This window comes from Nannospalax galili, unplaced genomic scaffold (genome assembly GCF_000622305.1).
Source record: "Nannospalax galili isolate Female #2095 unplaced genomic scaffold, S.galili_v1.0 scaffold113, whole genome shotgun sequence".
Taxonomy (NCBI): Eukaryota; Metazoa; Chordata; class Mammalia; order Rodentia; family Spalacidae; genus Nannospalax; species Nannospalax galili.
Genome location: NW_008335444.1, coordinates 5,541,728 through 5,555,956, shown reverse-complemented (window position 1 = coordinate 5,555,956; position 14,229 = coordinate 5,541,728). Strand labels below are relative to the sequence as shown.

General features: G+C 39.7%; 1 protein-coding gene across 7 annotated transcripts in view; it reads right to left on the bottom strand.

Moving 5' to 3' along the window:
- The window catches only part of Ppp1r12b (protein phosphatase 1 regulatory subunit 12B), a 264,563-nt gene that overhangs the window by 191,777 nt on the left and 58,557 nt on the right, over window positions 1-14,229 (bottom strand). For all 7 annotated transcript variants that reach the window (XR_003849129.1, XM_029562176.1, XM_029562177.1 and 4 more), the window contains exon 2: window positions 3,188-3,318. Coding sequence is in view for 6 of the 7 variants with exons in the window: in XM_029562176.1 (XP_029418036.1) it covers window positions 3,188-3,318 (131 nt within the window). In the remaining variant the exon portion in view is untranslated. The remainder of the gene's footprint in view (window positions 1-3,187; window positions 3,319-14,229) is intronic.

Genomic DNA, 14,229 nt, shown 5'->3' with positions numbered 1-14,229 from the left:
CGCAATTTCAGCCATCTGATATTTGACAAAAGTGCCAAGAACACACAATGGAGGAAAGACAGCATCTTCAACAAATGGTGCTGGCAAAACAGGATCTCTACCTGTAGAAGAATGAAAGCAGATCCTTATCTTTCACCTTTGATAAAAGTCAACTCCAAATGGATCAAAGACCTCAATGTGAAACTGGAAACCCTGAAGCTATTAGAAGAAAACATTGGCAATACCCTACAAGATACAGGTGTAGGAAAGGATTTTCTAAACAGACATCAACTCCTCAGAAAACAAGGTCAAGAATCAACAAATGGGACCTCATTAAACTAAAAGCTTCTGTATATCAAAAGATATACAGCAAAAGAAGCAACCAAGGAAGTGAAGAGAAAACCCTGTACAGAATGGGAGAAAATCTTCACCAGCAACACATCTGACAGAGGTTTTACATCTAGAATATATAACGAACTCAAAAGACAAAGAATCAAGAAAGGAAGTAACCCAATTAAAAGATGGGCTAAGAGTCGGGCGTGGTGGTGCACGCCTGTAGTCCCAGCACTTCAGAGGCAGAGGCAGGCAGATCTCTGTGAGTTCAAGGCCAGCCTGGTCTACATAGTGAGTTCCAGGCCAGCTGGGGTTGCAGTGAGACCCTTGTCTCAAAAAGACCAAAAAAAAAAAATGGGCTAAGGAACTGAACAGAGACTTCTCAAAGGAAAAAATAAAGATGGCTAAGATGGCTAAGAAACATCTCAAAAAGTGTTCACCATTGTTAGTAATTAGGGAAACGCAAGTTAAAACCACCCTAAGGTATCACTTTACCCCAATCAGACTGGCTAGGACCAAGAGAACAAATGATACCAAATGCTGGCGAGGATGTGGAGAAAGCGGAATGCTCATTCACTGCTGGTGGGATTGCAAACTCGAGCAGCCTCTATGGAAAACAGTGTGGAGAACTCTTAATGAACCTACCATATGACCTGGTTATACCATTCCTTGGCATATACCCAAAGGACTTATCCTATTATAGAGACACTTGTACAACCATGTTTGTTACTGCTCTTTTCACAATAGCTAAGAGATGGAAGCAACCTAAGTGTCCTTCAACTGACGAGTGGTTAACAAAAATGTGGTATATTTACACAATGGAGTTCTTTTCACGAGTAAAGAAAGATGAAATAACGAAATTTGCAGGTAAATGGGTGGATCTAGAAACTGTTATATTAAGTGAAGCAACACAGACTCAGAAAAATAAACGACATATGTTCTTCCTCATACGTGGCCAATTCTCTTAACCACTGAGCCATCTCTCCAGCCCCTTGGATGTTGATATAGAAAGATTTAAGTTTGAGGATTGCTTAGCCTAAATAGAGCTTGGAATTACCCAAAGTTACATAGTACAACCCTATCTCTAATTGATTAATTTTTTTTTTCTAGTCTTTTTGAGACAGGGTCCCTGTAGCCCCAGCTGGCCTGGAACTCAGTATGTAGACCAGGCTGGCCTTGAACTCACAGAGATCTGCCTGCCTCTGCCTTCCTAGTCCTGGACTCAAAGGCATGCTAAAAAGCATTGTTTATATTCAGCTTCACAGAAAGACAACACCACCAACTACCCTAATTTTAAGTGTCAGCTGTCCTTAGAACAATTAAAGGGGCTGGAGAGATGGCTCAGCAGTTAAGAACAGTGGCTGTTCTTGCAGAAGACCAGGGTCCAAATCCCAGCCACATAGCAGCTAACAACTGTCTGTAATTCCAGTTCCAGGGGATCTGGCAGCCTCTTCTGTCCTACTTGGGCACTACACAACATGGGTGCAATTACCTACATGCAGGCAATACATGTATACACATAAAATAAAAATAATAAAATATTCTTTAAAAAAAGGGAACAATTTTTAAAAATGAGGAAAACTGAATCCTTGAATGTAAATGAGATTTTATAGCTCAAATATCACAAACATGCAACCTGAACACACACTCAAATACAAATAATAGAAGCCAATATGGCTTACATTTCTTACATAAATGTAAGTCCAAAGTGGACAAAGAAGCATCTTAACCCCTAAGCATCACTACACTGGCATCAGTGTGTAAAGCTGAGACTCAAGAGTCTTTTCTATGAACCTGAAATGGGGGCATCCTGGATGATGAAGATGTTATGGATTTTCACTAACTTACAACAGAGTGAGGAATGAAAAACAAACAAACCTGTACTATGCAGCTGTCCTGGCTTTGAGACCTATCCAGCCATCTCCCTTCTTAAGCAGCCTAGCCTAGCACCTTGCTGATAACCAAGGTGTCTCTGGCCCTGAGTCTCCCTGTGTTTACCTTCTCTAGCTGAGCATCCCACACTCAAAAGCAGACCTAGCAACTCAACTATCCCCCAGGAAATCTGGGCAAATGAGGTTTTCAGGCTTCTACATGGCAGCCTTATGTTTGCTGAATAAGAAAAAACTATATTAAATCCTAATCATATTATTGAATAAGACTTAAATACCCAATCTGATTTTCTAAAAACCACAGACTAGCTGGATTGGGAAATTTACTTATCAATCTAAATTTGCCCTGCAAATTTTAAAGATGCTTCAACTGTCAGTTTCTTTCCTAACTAGAAGTGGAAACCTGGTGATTGTGTCAGACAACAGACTCATTTCACGCTTCCTCTGTCTCAGTACTATGTGCTCAGGATTCCTCTACCCAAGGGAGGGCAATATGTGGCCACTGAGGTTCACTGCTACTAACATATCATTTCAAACCTATCCATTCAACCCTATGTGAACGACATATGCCAGTTGCTACCTTGCCTTGGTCCCACATGTTTAGGTTCTTTCTTTTGTTATTAACTACAGTAAAATTCATTTTAGAAATAGGTTTACAAAGATGTCTGGAAGAAAATAAAAATCTCCCTTTAGGTTCTGTACAACTGTTCAGAAATGAACCATATAGCATACCAGACAGATGCTCCCTCTGCATATTCCAGCAAAGATAAATTACATGAAAACAAAAGCAAACAAAAAATTCAACTAACAATTGTGCGTTTACTAACCATGTATATATAGTATCCATTACCTCTTTAAAACCAACTTTCTTCTTTTATAATTTATCACTTATATCGAGATTATAACTGTTTGTGAAAGCCATATTCTGATAAGCAGAGGAGAAATGACAGCGCTTCCTGCCAAACACACAACAGAAGTTCACTCACTCTGCGATGTTGAGATAACCACAGGATGCTGCTGCATGCAGGGGTGTCCAGCCCTCGTTGTCTTGCTGATTTACATTGGCTCTGTTCTCCACCAGAAACTTCACCATATCCAAGTTTTCATCAATACAGGCCTGAAAAGAAAAGCCCATTGATTCATTCAACAAGTATTTATTGAGTTCTACTATGTACCAGACACTGTTCTGGACAATGACAATGGCCAGTAGTTCTAATGATGTTACTTTTCATTCTTTTCATAGTTAAGTATCTAAAATATTACTCTTAAGCTTAGAAATACTATTAGGACTACGATGTATAGTACTAGCCATATTTAATAGGATTAATGGTGAAAATAGTTTCTTCTAACAATTTTTTAAAATTTTATGTGTATGAGTGCCTTGTCAGCATGTAAGTTCACCAGTGCATGCAATGTCCATGGAGATCAAAAGAGGCATCAGATGCTCTGGAACTGGACAGTTGTTAGCCACCATATGAGTTCTGGGAATGGAACCCAGGTCTTCTGCAAAAGGAGCCAATGTTCTTAACCTTACTGAGCCATCTCCCTAGTCCCAAAAATGATTTCTAAAGTGCTGTAAATGGGTAAGCTACTCATCATTTTATTATAAATCTCCTTATATAAAAAAGGAGAGTGTGCTAAAAATGTGATAAGTACTACTTTGCTTATGAATTAAGAAATTATCACAAAGAATCAAATTTAATTTTTTCAGAGGAAAATTATAGTTTAAAACTCTAGGATTGCTAAAGCCTCCTTCAGAGAGAAAGGGTAGGGGGACCATTTCAAATGGAAGAAATAAGTAATTCCTTTTCATATATTTCCTGAATGGCTTCAAACAATGTGGGAAGTTACATTTGCAATTACAGATAGACACCCTTCCCTGCTTTCATACCAGAATTAGGGAAAAACACAGAGGGACATTCAATAAAGGTTTTTAGAACTACAATAAGCCTAAAAGAAATAGTCACAAACAATGAAATGTGGTTTGAGCTGGGCATGGTAATGTACACACTTAGGAGGCTGAAGCAGGATGCTCTCAAAAGTGAGGTCAGTTTGGGTTACATAATGACACCCTATCTCAAAACAGACAAAAACAACAACAAAAAAATAAGACTGGGGAAATAGTTTAGCTGGTAAATTACTTGCCTTGCAGGGACCTAAGTTCAATCACCAGAACCCATGTAAAAAAGTTGAGCATGATAGCATGTGTTTGTAATCCCAGAGATGGGAAGCAAAGACGGGCAGATCCCTGGGGCTCACTGGCCAGTCAACCATTCCTACTCAGTGAGCTCCAAGCCAGTGAGAGACTCTGCCCAAAAATAAAAGTGGACAGCACTCAAGGAATAACACCTAAGACTGTCCTCTGGCTTACACACACACACACACACACGCACACACACACACACACACAAATCGATGGAGGAGGAGAAAAAGAAAAAAACTATCTTAACATACAGAGCAAAAAGGAAATAGTTGACAAAGGTAATTATTAGGCTTAGATAGTTCCCTAATAGAAAAATTCAGAACCTAGAAGCAAATTAGATTATTTTTTAAAAACTTGCTATGACCCAGTATGATGGTGAATGCCTGTAATCTCAGCACTTGGGAGACTGAGGCAGGAGTACTGTCACAAGTCCAAGGCCAACCTGAGTTATGATAAGACACTGTCTCAAATATATATATATAATAAATAAGAAAACTTGCCTAAAATTCCCTCCTTCAAATTTCAAATGAATAGTTAAAACATTAGCTAAAAAAGAATCCATTAACCGGGGCTGGAGATATGGCTCAGCGGTTAAGAACAAGACCTGGGTTTGAATCCCAGCACCCACATGGCAACTAACAACTGTCTGTAACTCCAGTCCCAGGGGATCTGACAGTTTCTTCTGACCTCTGCGGGCATTGCACAATACAAGTGCACTTACTTACACGCAGGCAATACATGCATACACATAAAATAATAAAAAAAATTTTTAAAAGAATCTATTAACCAAATAGAATTGTTTTCTCAATAATATTAAGAAATTACTTGCCTTTTTATTGTGTTAACATGTGCATTAATGACATCAAAGCAGTGGTGGGTAAAACTTCTGCCTTAACATAAATCAAAGCAACTACATCAAAAGAGATCATTCAATTTGAGAATGACTTTGATGAAGTAATAAAGATTATAAATTTTATTAAATCTAAGTATTCAAGGATACTTTTTTTTTTTTTTTTTGACGGGGCCTCCCTGTAGGCTCCCTGTAGACTCAGCTAGCTGGAAATGACCGTGTAGACCAGGCTGGGCTTGAACTCACAGAGATCTGCCTGCCTCTGTCTCTGGGACTAAAGGAGTACCAGCATTCCTGGCTAGGGTAAGTTTCTTGAGTATGCTGTGTGAAAAAATAAAGCATATATTTGCAGCACTGCTGTGCCCACAGTATGATGGTTGCTTCTAGGTAAAGCACTTCTGCAGTCAGCTGAGTTGCAAGATGAACTAGTCATCTTTCTACAAGATCCTACTTATACTCAAAACAATAACTGATGGAAAATTTGTCGTTATTCAGACTCAGAAGTGAACGAAGTAAGTTGTTATTAAATTTGATTATAATTTGAGGAAGCACAGCCACTGCCTAGAGTTGCTGCTTGACAATTTCTTGATACTCTTCTGATACTTACATTACAACTATCTATAAGTATGATTGGCTGATACTGTATAATAAAATATGTTTATATATGCAAGACCCGCATAACTCACTGAACCTGTATTTTCCAAATAACCAAATGCATAGTGTTAGAAAATCAAGCATGAGTAAAAGATTTATTCAGATTATTGGATTTTAATGTAACAGAGTAAGATAGTGCAGTGATAGGATTTCAATTTCCATTTCCAACTAACATTTAAGAAACTGCTAATGGGGTTGGGGATATAGCTCAGTTGGCAGAGTGCTTGCCTAGTACTCACAAAGCCCTGGGGCTAATTCCTAGCACTGCATATACTATGTAAGGTAGTGCTTACCTGTAATCCCAGCACTTGGGAGGTAGAGGCAGAAGGATCAGGAGTTCAAAGTCATGCTTGGCTAGAAAGCAAATTCAAAGCCCACCTAGGATACAGATTGTGCTGGATAGCTTTAGTACCAACTTGACACACCTGGGTTGAGGAAGCCTCAACTGGGGAATTTCCTCCATAGGACTGACCTGTGGCCATGTCTGTGGGGCATCATCTTGATTGTTGAGTGATGTGGGAGGGCCCAGCCCACTGTGGGTGGTCCCACCCCTGGGCAGGTGGGCCTGTGTTGCTTAAGAAAGCAGGCTGAGCAGAGGCCAGGGGAGCAAGCCAGTAAGCAGCATTCCTCCATGGCCTGTGCTCCAGCTCCTGCTTCCAGGTTCCTGCCCTGAGTTCCTACCTTGTGTTCCCTGATGAACTGTAACCCGTGAGATGTAATATAAAATAAACCCTTTCCTCCTCAAGTTGGTATGGTCAGCATATTTTGTCACAGCAATTGAGAAACAAGCTAGGATAGAAAAGTTACCTCAAAAAAGAAAGAAAAAAAAACAAAACAACAACAAAACTATCACTTGTTGGAGTTTTGGTATACTGTTTAAGAACAGGTACATCTATAATTGTCTAAATAGTATGGTAAAATACTGTCAACTTTCCCAAATATTTATCTATCAAGACTCAATTTTCTTCATATACTTTAATAAAAATAATGCTATAACCATATGAGCACAGATATTTTAAAAAACTTTTTTTTGCATGTGTGTAACTTAGCAAATCAACAGTTTCTGAAGAGAAAGTAAATTTTAGAGAAAATAAAGTAGTTCAACTCTTCAAATAATTTCCCACCCTCTCCAGAAAGTGGACAACAATATACTGTGAAAAGCATCAGGTCTTACAGTCAAAGAGAACAGGGTTCTACCAATGCATATGACCTTGAATGGGGTAAGCAAAGCATCAGTATACTCATCCACTGGGAATACCATCCATCTCAGAGAGTTTTAGAACAGTTCTTGCCATTGTTTTTAAGCCAATACTTTAACAAATAGCAACTTCACTAGGAAAAAGACACACACACAAAATGTATTTAATCCTCACTTATCACAGCCCTCACCTGTGATAAGGGGTAATTAGATTAAAAATGTCTCTCAACTAGCCAGATTTGAGAGTTTGTATATCTAACTTCAAAAATTCTCTAATTTTCATAGTACTGTGGATTCTTAAATTCAGGAGTTACATGCATAAAATAGTGTGTGCCATGACTGAACTGGAAAAGAATCCTCATGAGCAATCAACAGGGCGACAGGAGTGCTGTCCTGAAGACCTGGACTGACACTGCCTCTTCTTCACACACCTCCCCCCTTGGCTTCCAGGAGGACTAACGCATGCATGAGAGTCGGATGGCTCCTGAAGTCTTCTCAAGTGAATACCAACTAAATTTAGATGTCCTCTGCCCACTCCATATGCAGCTGTGCTGCTGACTCACGACTGCAGCATGGTGCATGAGCAGACTCCCTGCCTGTAAAACCCCATCCAGACCATGCCTCTGCCCAGAGCTAAACTAACTCTCCAGACAAGAGCTCATCCCTTTTCTTGGGAATGAAGCTAAACAATCTTTGAGTGTTAACCATGACAATGATGGGGAACTTGTTTACTTTTAACTCTGGAAATAACTTTCTTCCTATTTTGTATTCCTAAACACACACAAGAATATTACTAAAGTTAAAACAAAAATCTGTTTTAAAGTTCTCCAATGGAAATATGGACTTATTAGTTCAAAAAACCATTCCCAAACTACCAGGTAAATTAGAGTTTTTCAAAATCAGCACAGTAAACTTCTAAAGTGAAGACAAGCTTTATCTAAGGGAAAATACTTGCTTTTACCAATAAAATGGGGATGGTACTGTGTTCTTTCTACTGTACCTGACACTGTTCTCTCTGTATCAAAGGCCAAAGTGCCTCCAGGTTGACCAAAGCCAGAGTTAAATCTAGGAGTACAGAAGCTTTGAAAAACAAAGCCTCCTCCTTCCCAGAATAGCCTACAACTGTCACCACCACCAAGTGCTGGCTTTCAAGGCTGTCCTTGCTGCTGTGTCTCAGAATAATGCCAATGCTACCTGCTCTGGCCTGCAAGCAACTCTCCCACAAAACCCAGCTCACTCAAGCTGAGCTTAATTTAATCCTGCCTAACTTCTTCTTGCATGCCTTTTTTCATCTTGTGTTCGCCTTAATTTCAATAAACCATGCTAACAAAAGTGTGGTCGTTTGGGGAGGGTACAGAGAACAGCAAAAGACACTACCAATTATGTCAGGCAGCTCTCAGAAAAAAATGCAAACCATGTATCTGATAGAGATTCATATCTAGAATATACAGGAAACATTTAAAACTCAAAACCAATCTGATTTAAAAAGCAGGCAAAGGACTTGAACAGATATGTTTCTATGTTTACAAATGGTTGAAAGCACATGGGAAAATGTTTAACATTTTGGAATCATGGAAATGCAAATAAAAAACACAGTGACATAACACCTCATACCCACTAAAATGGCTACTCTCAAAAAATAAATTTCCCAGCACCCACATGGTAGATAATAACTATCCTTAACTCCAATTCCAGGGGATCTGACCCCCTCTTCTGACCTCCTTGGGCACTGTACACATGTGGTGCACTTAAATACATGTAGGCAAAACACACATAAATTTTCTTTTTAAAAAAATCATGTGACTCCTGAGGAACAGATCCTCAAGGCCTTAATAGTAAAAATAAATTGGTTTATCTGGGCCAGCTGTGTGGTCTTAAACACCCATAAGGAAAGTATAACCAAAGATTAAAGGGGTCAATATAATTCTTTAAAAGTCCATGTGTATAGCTAAAGGCCACATAACAAGAAACAATGTCAGGAGATACCTTCCTTTGAGTTGTTGGCATTAGCCCCATGGAACATGGACATAGGCTAGGGGCTGGGTATCAGACCCATGGAACAGGAAGATACAGGCTAAGGGCTGAGCATCAGCTCCACAGAACACGGACACAGGCTAAGGGATGGGCATCAGCCCCTTGGAACAGTGGACAGTAACAGGGATGACAGAGTATATGGGCTCCAGTTGGGGGAGGGAGAGGCTATGGGAGGGTGCCATTTGGGATGTGGGTATATAGATGAATAAGATTGTTTGGGATGTTCTGTATGAAATACATACAAAAAAAATCAACAAATTTTTAAAAAGTTATATCTGAGGAAGAAGCATAAAAATTTGCTTCATGTCAATTAGTAAAGGTGAAAAACAGTACCACTGAAATCTACCTGATAAGTTTATATCCGTACTCAGGTGCCAAGGATCCGCATGTAACTGACTGTGACTAGTAATAACCAGATACACAGAGATTACAGACACATGTGCAAACATCTAAGTGTTAGTAGTGTCTCAAAGAATCATCTGAGAACACAGAAGCATTGCTCAATTACCTAGAATGTGGAAATAATCAAGATTCCACTGACAGATGAACAGATAAACTAAATGTGGCATTAAATACAACGCACACATTTCAGAAGGAATATGGCCTTACCGACACCTTGGTTTCAGGCTTCAGGCTTCCAGAATTAGGGAGAACAATTTTCTGTAGCTGGAAACCACCAAGTTTGTGGTAGTTTGTTACAGAAGCCACGGGAAACATCAAATCGGCATAGAACAGGAGGTCCAGATCTATACTGTCTGCCATATTCTCACTCCTTGCTATGCTAATTGACAATATTAGCAATGACTGATGCCTTCTTTTCCAAACAAAATATGGCCAAAAAAATTATTATACAATTCTTTAAAAGAATAAATAAAATGGTTTTGTTTTTTTAACTCAAGCTTTGGCTCAAATAGCAAAGTCCTGACAGATGGGGTTGAGACAGAGTCTCATGTAGCCCAGGCTAACCTCAACCTCACTGTGTAGCAGAGGATGAACTGAAACTCCTGATCCTCCTGCCTCCTCTCCCAAGTGCTGGGAATATAGGCTTGTGCACCATACTCATCCTTTCTGTAGGTATTCTGGCTGAGCACTGAAACTGAAACTAAACCTGGGGAGCAGTGGTGACAGATGAGCTCCCTGTGAACCCCAAATCTCCAAGCTCCAAGTCCTCTTGCTCCAACTAGGTAACTTCATCATATGCCAAGAAATTGTACAAGTAAATTAAAGACGATAGTAGAGAGGATAGTGGAAATGTTCATCATCAGATCACCACTACAAGAAAACTTTAACATATAGTAAAGGTTGACTGATTAAGCACTTTAGTCAATCCTTCCAAGTGCCTGTCTCTCCATTCCAATCATGATAAAGTATAACTGCTGCTTAAGTGAGAATCATTACAGCAGTCTGCTCCAGAGTGTCAGGTGACCCTAGCTGCTGTCAATCCTGTGTGAAAGACTCAGAACACTACTGGCAGAAACAGTTTGGCTCCTAGATGGTAAGAACTATATCTGATTATGTACTAACTAATCAGGCAGACTCTGGACACAGATCAGTGGCCTTTCAACAGAGATAGCCAAGAGAGACAGCAGAGGTGAAGAATTTTCCATTAGCCAGGCATGATGGTACATGCCTCCTACCTCAGCACTCAGGAAGCTGAGGCAGAAGGATAGACAAGTTCAAGGCCATCCTGGCAAACTAGTGAGTTTGGGAGCAGCTATATAGTAAGACTGTCTCAAAAATACCAAAAAAATTTTCCCATGAACTGTCACACTGATTATCACTAGACTGGCATATTATCCCAACACTACAAATGTCTATAAATTAAGATCAGAGAACATCTTCCTTCCATTAATAGTAAATATGATATTGTCCAAGTTTCAAAAGCATGTGCCTGAAAAATGACTCAGTGGATAAAGGTGGTTGCCACCAAACCTGACAAGTTGAATTTGATCCCCAGAACCTACATGGTGGAAGGAAAGAACCGACTCCCACAAGTTGTTCTCTGATTTCTGCACACATACACACAGACATATAAATAAATAATAAATAAATAATAAAGTAAATTTAAAAAATTAAAACCCATGCTTATTCTATATTCTAATAAGACCTGTTCTAAATGACCTAAGCTGGATGTAGCTCAGTTGGTGGAGTGCTTGCCTAGCACACACAAAGCCCTGGGTTCAATTCTCAGCATCATATAAACCAGGCATGATGGTACATACCTGTAATGCCAACATTTAGGAGGTAGAGGTAGGACAGTCAGAAGTCCAAGTTAGAGGCCCTCCTGGGCTACAGAAGACCAGAAGGATGGATGGATGGATGGATGGATGGATGGATGGACAGATGGGCAGATACACAGACTAAATACTCCAAACCCATACACTTAAATCTTGTACAGACAGAGAGACAGTCATATGGATAGACTAAATACCCCAAACCTATGCCTTTAAACCTTGTACAGACAGATAAAAAAACACCCCAAACCCATACCCTTAAACCTTGTTTTTTTTCCATGCAAATGAAGAAAAGCTCATTACATTGTCTTACAAGAGCCATACTGGCAATTTTTGTACTATACGAGGTTATACATATCGGATTTATTTTTATTTTATGTGCATGGTTTTTGCCTGCATGTATGTAAGTAACTTCCATGTCATGTGATGCCCAAATAAGTCAGAATAAGGTATTGAATCACCTGGAACTGGAGTTATGGGCAGTTGTTAGCCGCCATGTGGGTGCTAGAAACTGAACATAGGTCCTCTGCAAGAATAGCCTTAACTCTTAACTGCTGAGCCATCTCCCCAGTTCAGTTCTACGTATCTGATCTCACCTCTTTCATCAAAACAGCTTTCTCAAGTTGAAAAGAGGGCCAGTGAGATGGTTCAGCAGGTAAAGCCATGTGCCACCAAGCCTGATGACTTGAGTTTGATCCTTGGAACCCACATGGTAGAAGGAAAGAACCAATTCTCACAAGCTGTGCTCCGATTTCGACACGTGTACCATGGTATGTATGTACACACACACACACACACACACACACACACACACACACAAATAAATGTAATAAAATTTTTAAAAAACATTTCTATTTACTATTTTTATTTTATGTATATGAGTGTACTGCCTACATGTGTGTAAGTGTACCCATGTCGTGCAAGGCCCACAGAGGTCAGAAGAGGGAGTTAGATTCCCTGGAACTGGAGTTATGGATGGTTGTCAACCGCAATGTGGGTGCTGGGAATTGGCCCTGGGACCTCGCAAGACCAGTCAGTGCTTTTAACCACTGAGCCATCTCTCCAAACCAGTAATAAAGAATGTTTAAAAATAAAGTTGAGGGGCTGAAGAGATGGATTGACTGCTTTTGGAGAGGACCCAGGTTCGATTCCCAGCACCCACATGGCACCTACAAACTGTCTTTAACTCTAGTTCCAGGGGCATCTGAAGCCCTCTTCTGACTTCAGAGGCATTGCACCACACGGGTGCACTCACATACATGCAGGCAATATACTCATAAACATAAAATAAAAATAATAGGGCTAGAGAGATGGCTCAGCAGTTAAGAACACTGGTTGTTCTTGCAGAAGACCCAGGCTTGAATCCCAGAACCCACATGGCAACTAACAACTGTCTGTAACTCCAGTCCCAGAGGATCCAACAGCCTCCTCTGACCTCTGTGGGCATTGTACGACATGGGTGCACTTACCTACATGCAGGCAATACACGCATACACATAAAATAAATAATAATAATAAATAAAAACTTTTAAAAGTTGAAAAGAAAAAAAATATGAAGGGTGGGCCCAGAAAGATGCTGGTATCCTCTTAAAGGTCAGCATCATCTTCAAACAGAAGATTTATACTTTCTACCTCCAAATCTTTACTTTGTTACTCCTGATAACCCTAATTTTGATGAACAAAACATGAGGTCTGTTAGTACTGGTAAAAATCCAAAGTACCATTTTTCTCTTAGGTCAAAGATGTCCATATACCTGAGTAACTATAATACTTGTTTTTGTTTGCTTTGTGGTACTTGAGTCTAGGGCTACTGCATGCTAGGCAAATACTGAACGCTGAGCTCTTTCATCGGTCCTTTTTAAATTTCTTATTTTCTGCTCGTGAAATGGCTTGGTGATATAAAAGTGCTTACCATCAAGCCTGATGACCTGAATTAAATCCCTGGAGCCCATATGGTGGAAGGAGACAACTCCATCAAGTTGCTCTCTAACCTCCACACACATGCCATAGCACACACACTTGCACACAAATAAGTAAATGTAATTTTTTAAAAAGGATTAACTTAGCTGTATAAGCTAAATGACTGATTTAAGATCACATATTCAATTGCAGAACCAACTAAATAAATGCTTTCTACCTACCAATATAAAGGTGTCCAAAGCAGAGTTCCTGGGCCAGGGATAAGACACAACTCATGAAACATTTGTAATACCTGATCCCATCTCCCTAAAAATAATTTTAATATATATAGAATAATTTGATATTAGTTTAGTCCAACAACAGTTTTATATGAAGAAAGTAGCCAGTTAGTAAAACTGGGTTGGTCACTCCTAACTAGACTAAATGAAAAGATCCCACTAAAGCGCTTTAGTCACCATTCTGTTTATTAGCATGAATCTGGATTAGAAACGTCCCTCATATCTTGGCCACCTGTCTTAGTCACAACCCCAAAAGGTCTACTCCTCTGTCAACTTGGCATTTAGAATAAATTGCTGTTGCATAGAGAAGGATTTTTGTATTTAACTCCAGGTCATTCTGTGCCCATAAACAAGTGTTTCACAAGCCATGGGAGCACAGCTTAAAAGCTGTGGCATGGGCAAAGCTCCATGGCTGTCAAGTAAGCCTGGTGAAAAGAAGGCAGGCAATCCTGCAACCCAAGGTGAGTAAAGCACAAAAGCACCAAAAAATGATAGGAAGTTTAAATTTACCAAGTACAAATCAACATGCCAAATTTTATCCATAAAAGGAGATAATGACTCCATGTGCATAGCTAAAGGCTACATAACAAGAAACAATGCCAGACAGGAAATACCTTCCTTTGAGTTGTTGGCCAGGGTGGCCCAAGAGACTCCCAG